The sequence below is a fragment of the Patiria miniata genome, unplaced genomic scaffold, assembly GCF_015706575.1.
Source record: "Patiria miniata isolate m_02_andy unplaced genomic scaffold, ASM1570657v1 HiC_scaffold_3, whole genome shotgun sequence".
In the NCBI taxonomy this organism is placed as follows: domain Eukaryota; kingdom Metazoa; phylum Echinodermata; class Asteroidea; order Valvatida; family Asterinidae; genus Patiria; species Patiria miniata.
The window spans coordinates 29,657,788-29,678,436 of record NW_024037069.1 but is presented as its reverse complement, the minus strand read 5'-3'; the positions used below and the strand labels follow the sequence as shown (position 1 = coordinate 29,678,436).

The window sequence follows — 20,649 nt, the reverse complement described above, 5'->3', positions numbered from 1 at the left end:
CACTTTTTTGTTGGTGTGCAACAGGCTGTTTGATCGTTGGATAAATGGACAGGCAGTATAGCCGGCCTGCTAGCAGTGGTGTACAAGTTGCTCTTGCATGTGGGCAGAGGAATGTTAGAGTGTTGTTTTGTTGTTGGACCATGGTTGAACCAACCTTTATTTACTCTTCAATGGCCTTTTCTCTCGTCAAAGAACTGAAAAATGGCTGTCTCTGACTCATTGTACTTTGAAGAGTTACTGGTGTAAAAAGTCTCTCCACTTGTGGTTCAGTGCAACAAATTTCATGAGTTGTTCTAATGGATCTTTGAGGAAACTTGCAGTGATGCTTGGTGGTGATAAGTTTTCCAATGTGGTTTCTTTTATTTGGATTCATACGTGCGTAACTCTTGTCCATGGATGACTGGATTGACTTGACAGTCTACCAGTGTGTGTGTTAACATTCAGCGACAATCAACACCGTATGTTGTGATTGTTGATTGCGTACATACTTCCTGTTCGGAATTGTCACCGATGGCGTCGGGGAGGATTTTTTGTGGCGTGACGTATTTCTCTGTGGGGCTGGTAGCGGCTTTGGTTTTTGTACAACTTCTGCAGCCGGTCAGGACGCAGAACTCCACTACGTTGACCATGTCTACTATGCCTACCACGTCTACCATGCCTACAACGTCTGCCACGTCTGCCATGTCTACCATGTCTACCATGTCAACATCGACAGGTATGGTTTTGATTTAGTCTGAAAATTTGGGACTCTCAATACTGTGTATGAGAGTCCCAAAACTTAAGGTATTGAAAACATTCGATACAAGAAAATAGACTGGCACTTCAAACAACCAGTCCAACACCGCTTCAGGATCAGTCAACTGTGCCAAAGGAAATGTAGAATGAACTGGGAAGTAGTCTCTTTTTACTACATATTTCTCAATAGTCAGCCACCAGACTAATTTCACTGAATGAAGAGGTCAGTCTTTTCAAACAGTTGGACCGTGGTTGGACATAAGCCAGTCTAGTCTTTAACCTCATTTTTAAATCACTTGACTTCCCTCTTACGTGCAAAATATTGAAGAAATGCCTCCTTTAAAAATTGAATTGAGTCTTTAAACTTGGTTGGTGGAGTACTGAGGACCTTTACTTTGCCCATTGCAAATTTTGGAGAAATTTGCTGGCAAAAGAGTGAGTATAAAGTTGGCCTGATCATGGAGGTAGGAATAGAGTTGCATGTTTCAGAGCACTCCTGGTCTCGACATTTCTGAACTTGATATTCCTGAAGTCTATGGGTTAAATCGCCAGATTTTAAGCCAGTTAAATTTTCATGACATGACTTTTTATGCTTATAAATAGGCCAAGTAAACAATAAACCAGTTTCTTGTCCCCGCCCGCTTCTTTTTTTTCCCGGCCGATTTTTTATTATTGTATTTTTTTTTTTAAATGCATACATTTGCAATATATTTTGCAGTTGGTCAATATTCTGTCTTTTTGTTTGTTTCCAACAAAATTGTAGCTATTATTAAGGGTTACGGCTCCTTTGGACACAATTTTGTATCAGCAAAATAGTTGACAAAATTGAAGAATCCATATGCCATCTTGGAAAATCCTCCATCTTAAATAGTTTTCAACTTTGTAATAATTTGACAGATTTCGCAAGGGAATGAAGGGAAAGATTTCCATATACGAAGTTCACTAATTTTCCTCTGTATTGACTAACAAGCCCCCAGATAGCAATTTCATGTCATCAAAGTCAATTTGAGCAGTGAGAAAATACAAGCATTTTCTTAGAAAACACTTAGAATTGTTCAGTCCAATCTCATAGGGTTTGTACACAGGGTGTTGAGTGAACTTCGTATATGGAAATCTTTCCGAATGAAGTGATGCAGTCTGTAATGACGGTCAGGGATACATTTTTGCGTACTGAAATGATTGAATTCAGTGACACCATAAGGATACTACCTTGTTTACTAGGGACAAATATGAGAGGGATCACAATTTCTTAAGGATTTTTGAACAAGGACTATTGAGATATAAAAGCTGTTTAAAAATAATGCTGTACCAACATACATCATTATTTATTGCATGTAATTCATTGGTCATACGTGTAAATGTATTACAATTAGTAGTGATTGTATCTTTATCATATTCTGCATTTGCGCATAATGCTGAAAAAAAAAACTTGGTTGTAGATTTTGAAGGATGGAAATTGTTCTATAATGCTTCCTTTTTTGTTTGTTTTCATTCTCCCTCCAGTGTTAAAGTATTTAAACTATTTAATTATGTACAGATACAACCCACGCTGGTTAAATGCACCATAAACAAACTGAACGAAACACTACCAGCACAAGTAACAGAATAAAACAGTGCCGTAAAATGTGTGATGATAAAACTTGCATTCCTGCATTCTAGAAATGCCATATTTTGATTTTCCCAATTGCTCAACAACACATGATAACAAAATATGCTTGGTATCTTTGTTATATTAGGGCAGTTCAATGACAATAATGTGGACATGGCTGAAAAAACGAGAAATTTATGAAATCTCAAAATTACAAGCACCATACAGTATGTAAGGCCAAAAAAAAAAAAAAATCGGTCTCTGGTCAGACCAACGTTTCGGAATTGATGCGGCGACGCGGCTTTTTTTTTTTTTTTCAAGCTTGGATTGTACAGACAAGGTGGGTACTATTTTGCTTTTTTTGGTGTCCTTATGTACATTGTACATTCGTGTCCTCCATAATTTGCCTTGGTGCTTTCGATCATTTGCCTTGGTGCAATTTCCCATTCCTTGGTGCCCTTTGGTAAAAAAAAATTGAGGAGGTGCGGCAATAGAGGGCGCTGTTGGAGCTACCGCGGAACATTTTGGGAAAAAAAAGATTCATGCGCATGGTTAAAATCGACGCGCGCGCTGACCAGAGACCGACTATTTTTTTTTTTGGCCTAACATCAAAGGTGGTATCAAACTAAAGAAAATTATGGTGACCTTTTTTGTGTGAGAAAAATCCTCCCTCAATACTTTGACGGAAGACCCCTCTGTAAAAGGCTCCAAATGTAACGTGGAATTGACCATTACATGTAAATAGTATGTACATGTTATTAAAGTTCATTTTAATTTTCATCAAACACATGTATTATTAAGGCTATTCAAAGCCTACTTAATACCAAAGCTAAATATGTGCCACAGATTATTGGTTGGCAATAGATCAAAATCAACTTAACGTTACAAAAATTGATATTTTTTTTTATTACCATAATCCTACAGCAAATTCTGTTTTGAAACGTTGAGCTCAATAAATGCGGTCGAATCCTGATAAGAAGAGCACTGTAAATATAACATCCTGCTTAAAATATTAGGTCCCAAGTCTTTGGTTTTTCTTTCTTTTCCATTACTGATAATACAGGGTACCTTTTATAATAAGGTACTTTGTATTAAAAGTCCTAAGGACCTTGTTATGAAGGTGTTTGACTGTAAACCCAGTTCACCTTCCTCATATGTTACAGTTGACATCCAACTGAAAGTTGAGGAACACGTGTTCCAGATCAACACCTTTCCCACCAAATTGACAAACTATCACAAACTACATGCAAGGGCGGACCCGAGATGAATAACTGGATTTACCATTGAATTCTACCAAATCAGCTTTTTAATTGACATCAAATCTGTAACAAGACTTGTCTGGTCGAGCCAAAATCTCTAAGCCAGAAACCCTTCAAATTTTCTATTGAGATCTTCCCAAATCCAGCAGAATCTAACAACAGAACAGCATGAATAAGCCTGCAGAATCGAACAGAACCCAACAGAAATTGCCTACAATTGGATTTTTGGTTGTAGCATGAAGGTCCATACATCTTGAACCATCTCAAAATGATTAGCAAAATTTTCATCGAATTCTGTACTGCCCACACGTTGCATATATACATTAACAGATCATGTTACTCGTTCAGAAATAAAATACACCGATAGGTATTTCTCCCTACGTGTGTACAGGCCATGCAATAAATCGTGCAACGTTTTGCAATATTTAATTACATCGTTGGGGAAGTAATGAGCAAGGAAATTACCTTGCAGTTGGACCATTCAACAAGTGTACAGTTTTAATTTAGAGATTGGACTGTGTATTTAACAACAAATATTGACACCTACATGTACGTTGTAAAGTCTTCACTGGCTTTTATTTTCAATTTTATGGTGAATATCTTCTTCTTTTTTAAATCTGATAAATATTGTATTTAAATAAAATTGAAAAGTCCCGGCCGGATGACTTTTCTGTGATTTTTTTTTAGTTTCTTTGTTTTATTTCATGTGGATTTTTCCTTAATCCCATTTGTATAATTTTTTTGGACGCTAACTCCATGGACATTTTTTATCAAGAAATTTCCTAAATCTATCAATATATAATGTTGTGCATATATTTCCTTGAAGTATATGTAGTATAACAACCTTTCAGCATTTCAGTATTAAGTCACATGTTAAGTGATTGGTTTGTAATCTGAATCCTTGAAATCTGGTACATGTATACATGTACAATGGAGGAACAATTATGGGAAGAAATTCTTTAAAAAAAAATTATTAATTTTTTTTTTTTAAACAGGGCCCCCACAGGAAACAGTTGTTGACTTCTGATGGGGCTACCCTGTTCAAAAACAAAATGTTAAATATAAAAAATGTAACAAAAATGGAGATTTCTGCAAAAATTTGAAATCTTGTCAATCAACGGCATGAGAATAATATGGGTTTTCCTACACATACCACTGATGCCTGCAACTTATACCAATGATCTTTACATGTACAGTCCTTCTAACATCTGTCCATATTTCTACATATTCGTGGAAAAATAAATCATTAGTACTTATCCGCCAGCGATTCTCATACCATACCAGCATTTTTTTTGTATACAGTGGACAGATTATAAAAAGCAAACAAGTTGTAATTGATTCTTTACGTACATTTGTAAAGCAAGCAGTGGTGAAAGGTTGTCATTATATTTTGAAGACTTGATTCAATGTTTTTTTAAATATTCTGACTGTTACAATAAAATGCTGGTATATGGTATGAGAATCGCTGGCGTATAAGTAATAATGATTTATTTTTCCACGAATATGTAGAAATTGGGAGAATTTAAAGTAGTCTCAAACTTTCCAGATAGTATAGTAATTTCATAAAACCTGTTCAAAATATTTGGGTTTTGGAAGACTTAAAATTATGGCTGTACAAAGAAATTCCACTTTGCGCAATGTTTGATATTTCTAACACCAAAATTTTGAGCGCCATGAAGTTGAGATGGTGGGTGGATTATGCTTATCACCAAGGAAACCTGAATTCTCATTGCTGATTGGCCACTCCCATAGCAACAGGACATAAATGAGAAATTTGAAAATGAGAAACATTTAGAAGCAAATTCTACATGTTGGAACTTGGAACTCACAAAGAATGGATACATTGTTAATAATAATAATAATGATAATAATTACGGGAAATGATTCATTTGGGAGACATTCCCATAGACATGTGCACAAAATTTGTCAAACTTAAATGTGCCCTAACCCAATATTCCCTTGTCCTTTTTCCACAAATTTTGGTATGTTTACTAATAAGACCACGAGCAACAAATAACCTAATTGTGACAATAAAATTGTGCCTCTAGGGGGCTGTGACATTAGGGAGACATGAAAATGTTTCCTTAACCCTTACCCTACTAGACCCTCCAACGCATGCCAATATGTGCCTCAAGAAAATCTCCTATGTTTTTTGCACGGCCCTCCAATATCTGCCATGTCATTTCAAGGGTAACTGGACAGGCACTCCAATACATGCCACAGAGAACAATGAGAGTCCTCTGATAACAAAGTGAGTGCCCCCAGCTGGTCAGTATCAGGCACCCTCCAGGGCCTCCAACTCCTGCCAATTGGAGCCTTCACTGTTAAGACAAACTATCTGCCAATAAACTGCAGCTGGAGGGCATTGGCATAACCAACTGACATGCAGTAAACTACCCTCAGAGAGTAAGGGTTAATGACCAATGTCTCCCACCATTCGAAGAAATTACGATACTGTGTCTCCTTAATGGTACATTTAGTCATATAGCGCTTTTAACTAAGACCAAAGTGCTTTACATTATTTTTACCCCCTGATCATGGGCCCAATTAAACATTCCAAATACCGTTTCAGCTATCTGGGGAGTATACAGCTCGATGCTGCCTGTTAGGCACAAGGAAGCTAGAATCAATCACAAGCAATAACCATCTCTGCCCTCACACTACCCATTTACTCATGGTCGGGAGAAGCAATGAATGACAAAGTGCCTTGCCCAAGGGCACACGCACCATGACCCCAGGCTGGACTTGAACCCACAACCTGCAGAATTCTCCGCAGACCATGAACTCAATGCCCCAGACCACGAGGCCACGGCACTCCACTTGTTGGATTTAATTGCGTTTTTTTACAATTTTTTTATTTGTAGAAACTCCAGTGCCAACTCAGGAACCTAGCGATACCAGCCGACCCATAACCACCGCGACAAATCCCCCGACAGATCCGGCCACAGATGGAGTCACAGACCCAGCGAACAACACATTGACAGATTCAGAAACTGCTGCAGTGACAGACCCAGTGAATAAGACGGTGACAGACCCCGTGAGGGAACCAGTGACGGGCACGATGGGACCCACGTTGGATCCTCGGCCCTGCATACCGGATCCGTGCCAAGGGAACGGAGAGTGCATCCTGGAGAATTCTGCTGCCGGTTACAGATGTAGTTGTAATAATGGATTTGCAGGTACTTACACACGTGCATCAAATTTACAAGGCATAGACCATTATCATGTTGCGGCCATTTACCCATTTTTCCCATTTACCAATAACCAAAGCGAGGCTGGAAGGAAAAATAGTCCGGTACCTGTTTGCACAAAAACGGCATTATCATTCAGTACTGTTACTGAATACAGGGAACATTACTAAAATGGTGGCAGCCTGATAAGGCCAAAAAAAAAAAGTCTCCGGTTTCTGGTATGCGCGCGCGTCGCTGTAGCCATGCGCGTCGGCAAAATGAAAAAGTTTTTTTTTCAATGAAAGATGATGCCTCAAAACCGCCAAACTCACTGGTTTGACTGGAATTCTGCTGCTGCGCAATTTCAACGTGTTTTTAGATTGGGTTATGATCGAGAATAAGCTTTATGTGGCCTCTCTGGACTCCCATATATTTGCACTAAGTTTAGTAGGGCACCATTTGCAGTCACCAGCCGACATTTGAAGCAAAAAAGTCAGGTAAAAAAAAAAAAGTCAGGTAAAAAAAAAAAAAAAGCCGCGTCGCCGCACCACTTTTTGGACAAGCTCCATACCAGAAACCGGAGCCTTTTTTTTTTTGGCCTAAAGGTCTATTATCCGTAAATCCAAACCCCTCTGCCTGTTACTCCCTAACCTGACCAAAATTGTCCAAAAGCCATCACTGAATGTTTTGTGGATTTGAGGAATGAATATAATATACATGTAATACCTTGTAAATACAGACAGAAATAATGGATAAAGATGGGTGTCAGCTGGGTGGGCAAGGGGGGGGGCGCTTGCCCCGCCTCTGGAAAACGAAAAAAAGAAAGGAAAAAGGAAAAAAAAAAGGAAAAAGGAAAAAAAAAAGGAAAAAGAGGTGCGAAGCCATATTGCTGTTAATTTGATGGGGGTGGGGGGTAGGGCAAATGCTGCCATCCTCACGCTCGGAAAAATGATAAACTGAGAATATAATGAAAAGTTAAGGAATTTTGGGGAAAAAATTGCTTTGCCCCCCCCCCCCCCCTGGAAAACATCCTGGCGACACCCATGTTTATAAAAATATGGAGTTTGTGTGAAATATTACCATTTATTTTAAAGATGTGAATGCGATGTTCATGCGCATAATTCTCTCTACAAGTGTGGCAGTCAAAACATAATTTATCATGTGTTTTGCGCTTGTCACCCAAATGTGAACATTTTAGCACTGAAATAAAAATGCTATATTATCCCCTCCCTTCATATAATTAAAGGTTTTAACTCCATTTTTTTTCTGTTTGATTAGCTAAAAAGCAGCGGTTGATCTCTTTATTAAAAAGGCTCAAATCTACCCTACTGAAGTTAAGCTTAAGACTTTTATTCAGCCAATGTAAAAAGTGAAAACAAAATGACATCAGAAATTGATTTGTTCTCGAGCTCTCTAAGAAAAGATAAAATAACGAATAATAATTACTGAATACACAGTTCAAAATGGATGACTACATGTATGTGATTGCGCTGATTTATTCTCAGACAAAAATGTATTAATTAGAATTTTTTTTGTAATTCTTTTTCAGGGTATGCCTGCGAAATAAACTTGAATCCTTGCCTGAGTAATCCGTGCGATGAAATTGAGACCACCTGCATCAGTGACTATTACAACCATTATCGCTGCGCACCATGGGCTGAGTTGAACGGCACCGAGCCATCCTTCATCACCACGGCAGTATCCATGGTGAGTTATGAAAGGTCGTGTTTGTTTCACAATACTTGTAATGGAGTCAGCCAGTTTTGTATTTAAACTGTGCAAGCTGATACCAAGAGTTGCCAATTGTGGCTTTCCAAAGGAAAATTGAAGGAGATAAATGTGAAAAAAAGCTTAAGGGGGTGATGACCAAATCTACAATCTGAATTTTTTTCATGACCAAATCTACAATCTGAATTTTTTCATGCAATTAAATGTGGTCCAGCATGGTAGCCTTAGCATAAATTATAGTTGTCCATCAATGTACCCAAACAGCTTGGCCATCCATTACCTTGTTTTTGTGGTTCATAAGAGAGCGTTTTCAAAGCAAATCGCCGTCATCCACGAACCGCTTATCACAACAACATTTTGAGAAGTTTGTAGAGGATGTGTCATGTGCAGGCGCAGTTCTAGAGCCTATATTCTTGGGGGAGGCTAGCAGGGGTGGATCCAAACATTTATGCAGGGAGGCATGCTGAAATGTAGACCGTATTTTCAATTGGTAGCGCTGACAAAATCCTACAATAATGCACACTATATAACCTAATAGTGTACAAATGCCCCCTTCTCACGACTATTTTTTTTTGGGGGGGGGGACCGTTCGCATGTGACGTCACCTTCTAATATTTGCTACTGACATTTTTTTTATGGATTTTTGTGCAACTTCATGGCAGCTCTTTTATAGTACATGTGCGACTGAAAATGGACCGTATTTGCATGTGGAAGTTGCATATGGGTACTAGTTTCCTCCACTCTTCAGCATGTTCAGGGGGACATTTTAACAAGATTCCCAAGACGTTATTGTGACACCAGTTCGTGGATGATAGTGATTCCTTGTGATAACGCCCTCGCGTATCCAAATATACAACAACAATGTCTAAATGACCCAAGACTAGCCTTTCTAATTGTAAAAGCTCATTGAAGGCCCCTCCAGAAAGCAGGGCCCCAAAGTATCCCCCTGCAAATTGTACCCATCTGTTATGCCACTGTCCTAAAGAAACCCCACAAAAACCTCTTATTTACATGCTTGAAAAAACCCAAACTCCTGCAGCACTTTGGGGACAATCTCAGTCCTTTTACTCTCTTGAAGGCTACGCATGCATTAAATCCTCAGCTAGGAAATCGTGCATTCCGTAAACATACAATTGAAGTCTTGGGGCGCCACACTGGTGAAAAGAAGTTAACTGTAAGCTTGGGTATTGAAAAGCTAACAATTGGTGTTCTGTGTGCAGGAATTTATCTTGTGTTGGTAAAGGAAAGAGTTATTTGTTAAGAAAAGGAACATGTACATGTAGGTGCAAGAAGTAGTGTAAGGTGTACTGACAGTATAAGATCTAGTGCTAAAATATTGAGTTGTTAGAAGGTTGAATGCAGACCTGTGCACATTATTTGTTTTGTTCCAAAGGTAGGAGCTACATGTATGTTTATTTACATGTATTTTAATGTAACAGATTGTGTATGCATGTCTTCTAACCACTGCCAAATCATGCAAGAATTTCTTGTGTGTTTTCACATGTTTCAGGGTTGTCGCTTACTGTCATTTGTTATGTTTACCATTCATGACTGGTGGTAGGCCTACTACTAAGTCATCAAAGTTTTGTTTATGAAGAGATGAATTTCCTATCCTTACCGCATTAAATTTTTCTATCTATTTATTTGTGCAGATTATCTTTTTTTGATTATCAGTTGATCTTGAGTTTGGTTGTGATATGTTGTGTTGCTAAATGTGCGTTTTGAAGCTATGTGAAGTTCAGGATCATGTTTCGCAAAAAGACATTGGCACTGTGCTCATAGTGCGCAGGCGTAATTACAATCAAAAATCAAATACTGGTCAACTACGTATTAGAGTCAAAAAGACTGAATCATATATTTTGAACACAGGCATTGTTGAAACTCGAATTCAAATGCCAGAATTCATTGCCAGAAACAAATAACAATAAGTAATGTGTTTCGTTTCCTTCCAGGATACCTGGCTGACCGGTTCAACCATAGGCATCATCGTCGGCCTGTGCATCGCCACACCGCTCTTCGTTCTGTGGATCGTCCTCATAGTCTGGTGGACGACCTGGCGCAAGCTGCACGCGGACGACCAGAAGAAGTACAGCATCCAGTACGCTGAGGAAGCTGCCAACAAGTACAGCAACAACAAGGTAGGCGTAGAAAGCACCCCGCAACAAAGTAAATTCAGAAGAGGAGACGTGTTGGGTTTACGAACTCTTGGCTTCGCTCTGGCTTCGGTTTCAGGCTCAAGCTTCATGATTATAGTCCCCTAGCTGAATTTTCTTCATCTTCCTTGCAAGTGCTGCCTTCATGTGGTTGCAGATAAACGCACTACCAGAAACACCGGGGCAAACCCCTTCTCTTAGCTATTACTGGATTCTGTTACGTGCATTACACAACGCACGGGACCTACGGCCTTACGTCCCATCCGAAGGACGAAGCAATAATGGTTAAGTGTCTTGCTTAAGGACACAAGTGTCAAGACCGGGACTTGAGCCCACACTCTGCTGATCAGAAACACCAGAGCTTTAACATGCTAAAAACACTGGCTAGTGCCAGTGGGTTTTCAGCAAAGTTTTGGATTTTTGCTGGATTGAGGAATATTCCAAAAAAAATTTGGTTCAAATACAAAACTCCATTCTTGATCACATTTCAGTTCTATAATAATAGAAATGTACCACAATTATTAATTTTACCCTCAGTATAAAATGGGCAATGCTAAGTCTTGGCTGGTGCCGGACGGCCGCAGCTCGATGCGCGCCCACAAGATGCGAGATCGCTGGCTGATTCACGAGTCGCAGGTGGAGCTGGGCAAGCTGATCTACAGCGGAGAGTTTGCCTACATCTGCGAGGGCATGTACAAGAGCAAAGAGCGAGATGCCCCTGATAAAGTGGTGGTGAAGCTCCTACGAGGTACATAAATAACTGAACAAATAAAACAAACATTGTTCGGGGGGCAGGGCTTATTGTCCTTACTTGCAGCAGAAGCTGTGAAGTGCAAAGGACGCAGTTTCAGCATGGTCGAGCCGAAGGCATGTAACGGCACCTTATGCAGCCGCCATACGACCCATGTCTTACCACTAGAGTGAATACCACTATAGTTCACTCTTACCACTACAGTGAACTGGCTCCCAGTCGCTCAACACATTGAATTTTGCACACTCGTCCATGCCTACAATTCTCTAAATCACCGTGCTTCTGACTACATGTACCTATCCTCTCTCCTATACAATCCATGAATGTTCATACTCCCTTCGTAGTTCCGATGCCATATCCCTTGTGGTTGACAAGTCTCACAAAAAGTCTGGTGACAGCAATTTTCCATTGCTCCCTCCCGTTTATGGAATGCTCTGCCTGTCTCCATCAGAAACACTGAGTCTGTTCTATCCTTCAAGAAAAGACTCAAGACCCACCTCTTCCGCAAACAGTAGCTGGTTTTCCTCATCCTTTCATAATTTGTTCCCTTCTAGCGCCTTGCATCCTTTGGTAATTTGGCGCTATATAAATCCAGTTATTATTATTATTATAATAAATATACCTAATCTTCGACTATTTGAATGTTTGATCATCAACAGAATATTCAAATAGCTTTTTGCCGTTTTTTTTAATCATAATATTGTGGCGCTTTATAGTCAGATGCAACTTTTTAGTCGACCGTAACTTTTTGGTCGACTTCGCGTCATTGTGCCCATCCTTTTAGCAGGTTAAAGCCCTTTACAGTCACAAAATGTTTAACTGAAATAACACTCCAACGGCAAATTATATCGATTGCCGATTGGCCTGCTTTGCGTGCAGCTTTTGACTGGCGTGGCAATCAGTTGCAGCTGGCACGTACAAAACCTGATCGGCGAGTTTTGAATATTCGGTCAAACGCAGTTTCGAATAGTTGAATACTAACTTATTCGGGAATGAATAGCTCTATGTACCATGCACCACAGCCAGATTGCAAGTGTTGATTTTTTTGTGGAGGGAGGAAAACCGGAGAACCCAGAGAAAAACTTGTTGACACAGGAGAGAAGCAACCAACAACTCTACTGACATTTATGACCCGAGCCGGTAATCGAACCCAGGCCACATTAGTGAGAGGCGAGCGCTTTATGCGCTGCACCGTGCCGCGTTTGTTGCCCTTTGGTGCCAGAGCTTTTAAAGTCCCCACCGGTCAATCACAAGTCAGTCAGTCTCATTAACAAATTCTGATGAACTGTGGCAAAGGCATTCCTTTGTTATTGTTCATCGTCTAGTACTTGTAGCATTACAGTTTTGAGATGTAAAAGAAAGATATTCATATAGTTTTAAATTTAAATTTTTGTTTGGTGGTAAATTTGCAGATGAGAAAGATGACGAGTCACTGAATGAGCTAAAGAATGAGTTTGAGGTGCTTGCCTGCATGGGGCGTCACCCCAACGTTGTCTGGCTGCAGGGCATGTGCACTAGGGTGCTGGAAGAATCAAGTGAGTCTAGCCATCTTTATTAAAATACATAAATTGCAGAATCATCATTTTTTATCATCAATTTCAGCCAATTTTCTTTAATAAATATCAATTTTTGTCTGTCTAGCATTCTAATTTTTCTAGCTTTCCCTAGATTTTTTTCTCATGATGCCTAATGTTTCCATTGGTGTAAATATTGCTTTCATCATTATTATTGAGTAATTTAAAAAAGAATTTTGCCCCCTCCCCCCAAAACCCCCATTGAGAATGACAACAAAAGTTGTGGGAAATGAAAACTAGTATATATATGAGTAAGAGTTGAGGCATTGCATGGTGGAGATACTTAATAAAGAAAGGTTTGCGGAAACACCATGTGCAAAATTTCTCAACTAAGAGAATGGTTCTGAAAAGAACCAGAGGTATAAACTCAACGATGCGGTCAGTATGCTCTGACCGTCTTCAGGAAGACGGTCAGAGCATACTGACCGGAACATCGAGTTTATACCTCTGGTTCTTTTCAGAACCATTCTCTTAGTTGAGAAGTTATTTGCACATGGTGTTTCCGCAAACCTTTCATTATTTAGTATATATATTGACAAATCTCGGTTCATCATAGACATTTAGAGAACAGTTCTGCACAAATCACATTTTGCTTGAAACATTCCACAAACCCATGCATATCTGTTTTTATCCGTTTGTGTATTACCAGCTCAGACGTGTCTAATCAACGAGTACGTGGCTCGTGGCGACATGCTTCGCATCTTGCGTCGCGGACGGTGTCGGCGAAGGGACCAGCCTCCCTTCTCCCCGACGCCTGTGGACGAACTGATGAGCTTTGCCTGCGATATCGCGCAGGGCATGAGACACATCACGCTACTTAGGGTGAGAACCAGCTGACTATAATTTTTTTTGGGGTGTTGCTACTCAGTGTCTTTTTAGTGGGTTTGCACACTTTCTTAATTGTGCCATGGTGAGAACTGGTTGACTAGGTCCCATTGAATAAAGAATTGAGTGCCTTTGAGGTTTTTTTTTCCTTTTTTTGCGGGGGGAGGAGAGTTTAATTGCATAGTAAACAGAATTATGTAGAACTTGCTGATTTTATATTATGCTTAACAGAAGGAAATTATCCCCTCTTTTTTTCATGTATTGAATACATGTAGATCAAACAAAAGACATAATTGTCTGGCTATGTGGAACAATAGCCAAATTTGGAACATATGGAACAAGTACTGTTGGAACAATGACAGCATTTGGAACATTCTTGACATTGCCCATTGCAGTCTTCCCCACGCACCCTTTAAAATCAACAAATTTTGCCCCTCAGCAGTAAAGTGGTGGGGTTGGAGGTATGAATTCAAAAGCTTTATATTGTCAGAAAGTTTTGGGGTTTCACTCAATTTTTGCAATTATTGAACTACTGAAATGCTTTTTATTTCATATTTTGCAATGTTGCCGAACCATTTTATTTTCCCCTGGTCTCAACAGTACGTGCACAGGAACCTGTGTGCCAAGAACGTCCTCATTACCTTCAACAACAAGGCCAAGATTGCGGACTTCAGCATGGCAACTGAACTCCCTGGCTCCACGGAGTATGTACCTCACGCTGAACACAGAAATGTAAGTCTGCAGCATCCTCATTCCTCCCTCAACATGTCGTAATCTGAAAGAGCTTGTCATTTATTTTCTGTTTCTTGTTCATGATTTAAAAATCCTTTGTCTGATTAAACAAAAACAGTGCATATTTCATACAAAACGTGAATATACAATGTATCTCCTGTATCATTTTTCATTAAAATCTGTCAATTTCACTCCCCGTCCCCACTTCCTCCACCACACTTTAAGACGACAAAACAAAGCACAGCTCGCTTACGGTTAAAGAAATTGGTGCTGGTCAGTAGCCCTCCTCCCCCCCCAAATGTTTTTGGCATCAGTGTATTTTTCACTGTAAGAAAGTTAGCTTTAAGTTTCTTTCTTAGTTTTGATCTTTCTATTCATGATCAAGGGCAGTTCATAATGAAGGCAGTTAATCATAAACTTTCCTCAACTTTTTCCAGAAACATATCAAGCGATGGATGGCTTACGAAGCCCTTCTGGAAGATGTGTACAGCATCAAAAGTGATGTGTAAGTAAACTGGCTGATAAGAAAAGCTTATTTAGGGGTTACTCTGCATACATAGTTTGACCATGCAAATATGGTAGGCACCATCGACTGTAAGGATTGAATGTTGTGCCTAAATATAGTGTCTCTGAGTCATTTAATGTAGTTAAGTTGTAACCTTGTAAAGGGAGTTTTTTTCTCATTTTGCCATTTTTATTTTGTTAGAGTGGGAAGGTTGTGTGCTTTCACCTTCACTTTCACACAGTGGCGAATAGGGGAGGGTGCCATGGTGTCTCTCCCCCCCCCCCCCCCCCCCGGAAAGTAACACAAGAAAACGTCACTTTGTTAACCTGGTGTCAGCTAGACTTTTGGCTGGTCCCCTCCCGTCAGCAGAATCCAGCATTCGTACACCACTGCTCTCACACACCGCTCCTCTCATCACACACCCCTCTTCGCCATAATTATGGGCCGGCTCATTTTCTCCTCAAAACGGTATTTTGGCCGCATCCCAATCTCTAGCCTAGAGCTATTGTCTAGGCCTTCGCCCATTACAACTACGTGGGAACATGCTGGCAGAAGACGTAGCATAGCTCTGAAAGCCAGTTTCAGACATTGCATGCATCTTCTTAACTATCACACATTCTAATTGTTGAGGTGTTTATTTTGTGGCGATTGTTTTCAATCTGTACAGGTGGTCGTTTGGTGTAGTTCTTTGGGAGATTGTTACCTTAGGTGAGTTCAAATTGTTTTGATGCTCACAGATGTTATTACAGTAAAAGGTTATTCCAGCATTATGTGATGTCAATGACAGCCCCTTTAAAGGGCATCATTTGCTTTTGCTGTAATTTTCAGAAATGGATGGAATTGGGGGGGTTGGAAATAAATAGCAAATATAGTTACACTGACTTTTTTGAGGATTTGGGTTCGAAAATGCTATAAAAACCAAGAAAAACAATCATTTTCCTGTAGTCTGGTTCCCTGACTCCATATAAGAAGAAACAGAGCAGTTTACATACAATGGGGAATTGTAAGGTCAGGGAACCAGTCTAGCTGGCTTGTACCCGTTCATAGGTGTGTAATCGATTGCAAACAAGTGCGATGGTCAATTGGGGCCAGTATTTGAAAAAAAGCCAGTGTTTTCCAACGCTGGTCGGCCGACCAGCGTTGGAAATTGATACAAAAATACCACTTTTCTTGAAAATGACAGTATACCAGGTGCCATGATTTTACAGGATGCTTTACACTGTCATTCACTAACAGTCCAGCAAGGTATTTCAAAATGATTTGGTAGTTTTATTTTTTGATGTTTGCAAATGTTGTATTTTCCCTTTAAGAGCTCAGTGAATAAATTTGAAAATACATTTTTTTTCAATTCTTATACATCCGTCATCTAGTAATTGTCAAGGAAATTACAGACTAGGAGTTTTGGATCATTTCTCTGAATCATTATTCAGATACATTTGTTAATTGGCTCAGACATGGACGTTATATTTCCTATCATAATGCTGGATTTACCCAAATATAAGACAGTGGGCACATGCGTCCATAGCCCAAAAATTTTCAAAATTTCAGTTCGTCGGAAAAATGAGGTAGCGATGCATAAATATACATATTTTTTTCTCAAGGTGGAATGCCATACTACAACATCAAGACTTCTGATCTGTTCGGCGAGCTGCGGGATCACAATCGCATGGAGTGGCCGAACCACTGCTCCCCGGAGTTCTACGATCTCATGCTGCGTTGCTGGCACCGTCGGCCTGAGAGCAGACCCTCCTTTGACATGCTGTGCACGGAACTCAAGAAAATGAAGCCCATGGCAAAGGTATTACAGACATTAATTGTGATCTACATGAGAACTAGTTGAATAGCACGGGTGAGATTAGCCAGGATTTTTTTTCTGATTTCAGGATTTTTAAAGAAACCCTTACGCCACATTTTTATTGCCTGTTGGGCAATATTTCATTTATGACACATTTCACTTAAGTTTGGCGTTGCGATACTCCCTAAATTAGGAAACAGGTAATGGCGTAACTGTGGCAGTCATCTTAAAGTGGCCTTAAGTTATGGCATACAAATTGAAAATGGACAATTTTACTAGGTAGGCTGGTCCCTTGCCAGTTGATAATTCTGAAGACTTTAGAAAGAGGCAGGAACTAAGAAGTGACAGCATCATTAGCTTACCAAATTAACTAGCCGTTTTTTGTCCATTGGAAACTTTAACATATTGGGGGGGGGGGGGGAATTACTTGCGAACAGCTCATTCAAAACATTTTTTAAAACTTGTACCAACAGAAACACCTGAATTTGAAGGGATACACCTACCAGCTGTATGTGCCAGTGAAACTGGAGGAGGATGTTATCGACACGACGCAAGATTCTACGTTTGTCTGAGTGGAGGAAACAAGCACCAACTATCACACTCCGGAATCACCGTAGTAACCAAGGAACATGTTATCATGACACAACAGGGATTTTGAGTTACCAAGCAAAGAAACTCCCCGAGCACAGAAGAAACATGTTGCTAAGCACGAACAGGTTACCAGCCAAAATGCCATGCAGTGTACATTGCTTATATAACTGGTTCTCAGCTGATATGTGCTTAGCATGTAAATTACCTGAGCGCTGTTTTAAGATATAAGCAGATCCCTTAAATCTGAGAAATACTGCCTAGCACATTTAATTATGTACTAAACGAAAAAAAAAGCCGGGTACCAATCAATATTAATTGCAAAACATTTTGGTTGGTAACCTGTGTTTGCTAAGCAATTATTTTCTGTGCTAAGGTAGTTTCTGTGATTTCACAAAACGCTAAGACACGTCTAAGGAAGGGTAACTTGTCTTAACTAGCGACTCGTCCTAGGATCAATTTCACCAAACGTAAGAAGCGTTCAACATTCTGTTGTGCACTGCAAAATAACTTAAGGGTTTAAAGTACCCGTATTAATGGTCCATATTATCCTTGTTCCCAGGTTAACTTTTAACTGCATGCACAAGAAGTACCCCCTCAATGGTTATAAAGGGAGAGTTAGGGGAGACCACTTCGATGGCTGACGCCATCGTCAGGGTCCATGGGCCTTATTCACGAGTCGGCCATATTGAATTGAAAGTTAGGTAAAATCTAAATTTTTGGAAGTTGCGAAGAGAAACGAAAGCAATTTTATTTATAATAAATTCCAGTCTGCTTCAATGAATAATTTAACATTGGTAATTAACCATTCCCTAATGTTTAAAGCCATATTTAACAAAAAAAGGACAGTAAAATAAAGGCTGCATTGTGCCTGCATAAATAGTCTGGCGCCATCCCATTCAACAGTTAGCAATTAATGAAATACATTCAGGGAACTCGACAAAAATGGCCAACTTGTGAATAAGACCCATAAGGGGCCGAAGTTAAGATTCGGGAAATGCATGAAGTATTAATGCAACTCACTGTAATATTTCACAGCAGTCATGGCAGAACAAAGATGCTCTGGTCAATAACAATGCTGCATCAGTGAAAATGTGAGATAAAAGTATTTTTAACTATTAGACCCTTTTTGTCATTTTAATTTGACCCTTTTTGTCATTTTAATTCAGTTTTACAAGAGGTCTACTCGTGCACATTGCTGTGCAACAAAAAGCACAGACCTCAAAACGTGGCTGCATTGCAAAGGGGCTGTAGTAGTTTTTCGCTGAGCTCAAAAACCAACATGTGCCTTTTTTTGGTTGTCTTCCTTGAAATCGCTCAACCTTATAAAAAGACTTCATAATTTGGGTTTTGTATCAAAAGCTGCAGGAATTTTTATTCTGTAAATATTGGAGGAAAAAAAAGTAATATGTAAATGTGGCTTTTTGGAAAAATAATGGTCTTCACTGTAAGAATTTTTTTACAAACTGTTATTCAGAGCAATATGTAAAACCCTTTAAAACCCTGCTGGTCAGTTTCAGGTGAAGAAATATGAAGTGTTAAACTGTGTCACACAGAGAGTCACTGCACACAAAAACAGCACTGTGGAGAGCAGTGAAGCGTGACTGAATCTGCCTGCTTGCCCTGAGCTTAACCACACAAAAGAATTGAGCAGGGATTTGAAGCGTTATCCATACTCCACAGAAGATTTACCTCAAAAGAATTTGAAGTGTGGGCGCTAACTCTATAGGTAAAAGTGGTTTTGCAAAACTTGGGGTTGTTAAGTGTGGAAGACTAGGATCACAATACCACTTTTGTCTTTTGCAACTATTATCCAATTTTGAAGGGAGTTTTTTTAAAAGGCACTGGATTGGCAAAATCATTTTACACAGAGAAGATTTTAAAATAGAATCAAATATAACTTCCAACTTTTATTATGTAATATAGCCTGGTGCATGGTACAATAACAATTTTTGATATTAAGCAAAATGTGTGAATTTTTTTTTATACACGGTTATGGTTGTACATATTAAATTTATGCTGAATTAAAATGGCCTATTTAAATTATTTTAAAGTATTGTCAAAACCGATATACATGTATTAAAAATCAAGGCTTACCCCAATTTGTCAAAACAAAATGTCTTTCTGTTTTATATAAGGAAACTTCCATATTGTGTTAAGTTTTTTTGCGGTTAATTGCAAATAATCTTCCTGTCCTATATACTTGCGTTTGTAGTCTTCCTTAAAACAACACAACTCAGTGCTTGTCAAGTTTGAACAAGTTTGATATAATTTGTTTTCAACTCGTCCAATATTAAAATGACTTTCCTAAAACTGTTTGAACACAATTTTTTCCCCCATGTTGCTGCTCCAACTGCAATCCTTTAATGGACAATACACTAAAGACATTTCAAAATAACATTTACTGGTTTTAATAAAGGATTTTTTATTAATAAAGGATACTTGTGTTCGTTGTGATGTGTCAATTATTTTTGCAGATACAGACCGATTCAGCAACAGCCGTTTTCTGAGGTGGCACTGCAGTGGCACGAGGCTCACGCGAGTTGCGCTCAGGTAGTACGCATGCACTCTGGGCTCCTTCGACCAATAGTGTTACCGAAATGCATGCACGCCTCATCTTTAAGAACGCGTGTGGTGTTAAACAGTTTTTGTTGTTGACACTATTTGACAAATGGTGGTTTTATTCATTGCAGTTAAGGGCAAGTTCGTGCAAGAACTATTGTTGACCAATGGTTAACCATAGTTCGAATAAAGTTAGCCCGAACTCTGTCTAGTCGACGATGGTTGACTACGCTAGTCGACTATTTGGAACCAGCCTACTGCGGCTGGTCGCGCAACGATTTATAGCTGGTTATCAATAGCAATTTCCATAGCATAGTGCAGAGCGGACCAACTTTCAACAAAAAAGGCGGAAATTCATTTTCATTGCACAGTTTTTCCGTGTTAGTTTACGATTATGTCATTGTACAATAATATTGGCGATTATGTAAGATGTCCTAAACTATACACAATCACTATTATTTGTGTAAATAAAGAGAAACAGCAAGTGTTGAATAATTGTGCGACCGCCATTTTGTGACGGTCGTTGACATGACAATAGTTTGACTAGAATTGTTCGCACTTCAACTTCAGTGCGCATGCACTAGGTACGTCACGAACCAACCACCAGTTAACCACTGGTCCTTGCTCTAATGCCCATATTTGCCGATGGATACACAATTTTGCCAACAGGAAAACCATTTTGTG

At 39.4% G+C, this 20,649-nt stretch overlaps 1 protein-coding gene across 1 annotated transcript; it reads left to right on the top strand.

The window, feature by feature from the left end:
- The first annotated feature begins 59 nt into the window (after window positions 1-59).
- LOC119737495 (fibroblast growth factor receptor 3-like) lies at window positions 60-19,844 on the top strand. The gene is made up of 12 exons (XM_038211900.1): window positions 60-715; window positions 6,447-6,761; window positions 8,302-8,459; window positions 10,433-10,618; window positions 11,171-11,381; window positions 12,797-12,919; window positions 13,608-13,780; window positions 14,384-14,515; window positions 14,953-15,020; window positions 15,688-15,728; window positions 16,622-16,818; window positions 17,289-19,844. Exons 1-12 carry the CDS (start codon window positions 511-513, stop codon window positions 17,385-17,387), a joined length of 1,908 nt encoding a protein of 635 aa, XP_038067828.1. The 5' UTR covers window positions 60-510; the 3' UTR covers window positions 17,388-19,844.
- The last annotated feature ends 805 nt before the right edge of the window (window positions 19,845-20,649 follow it).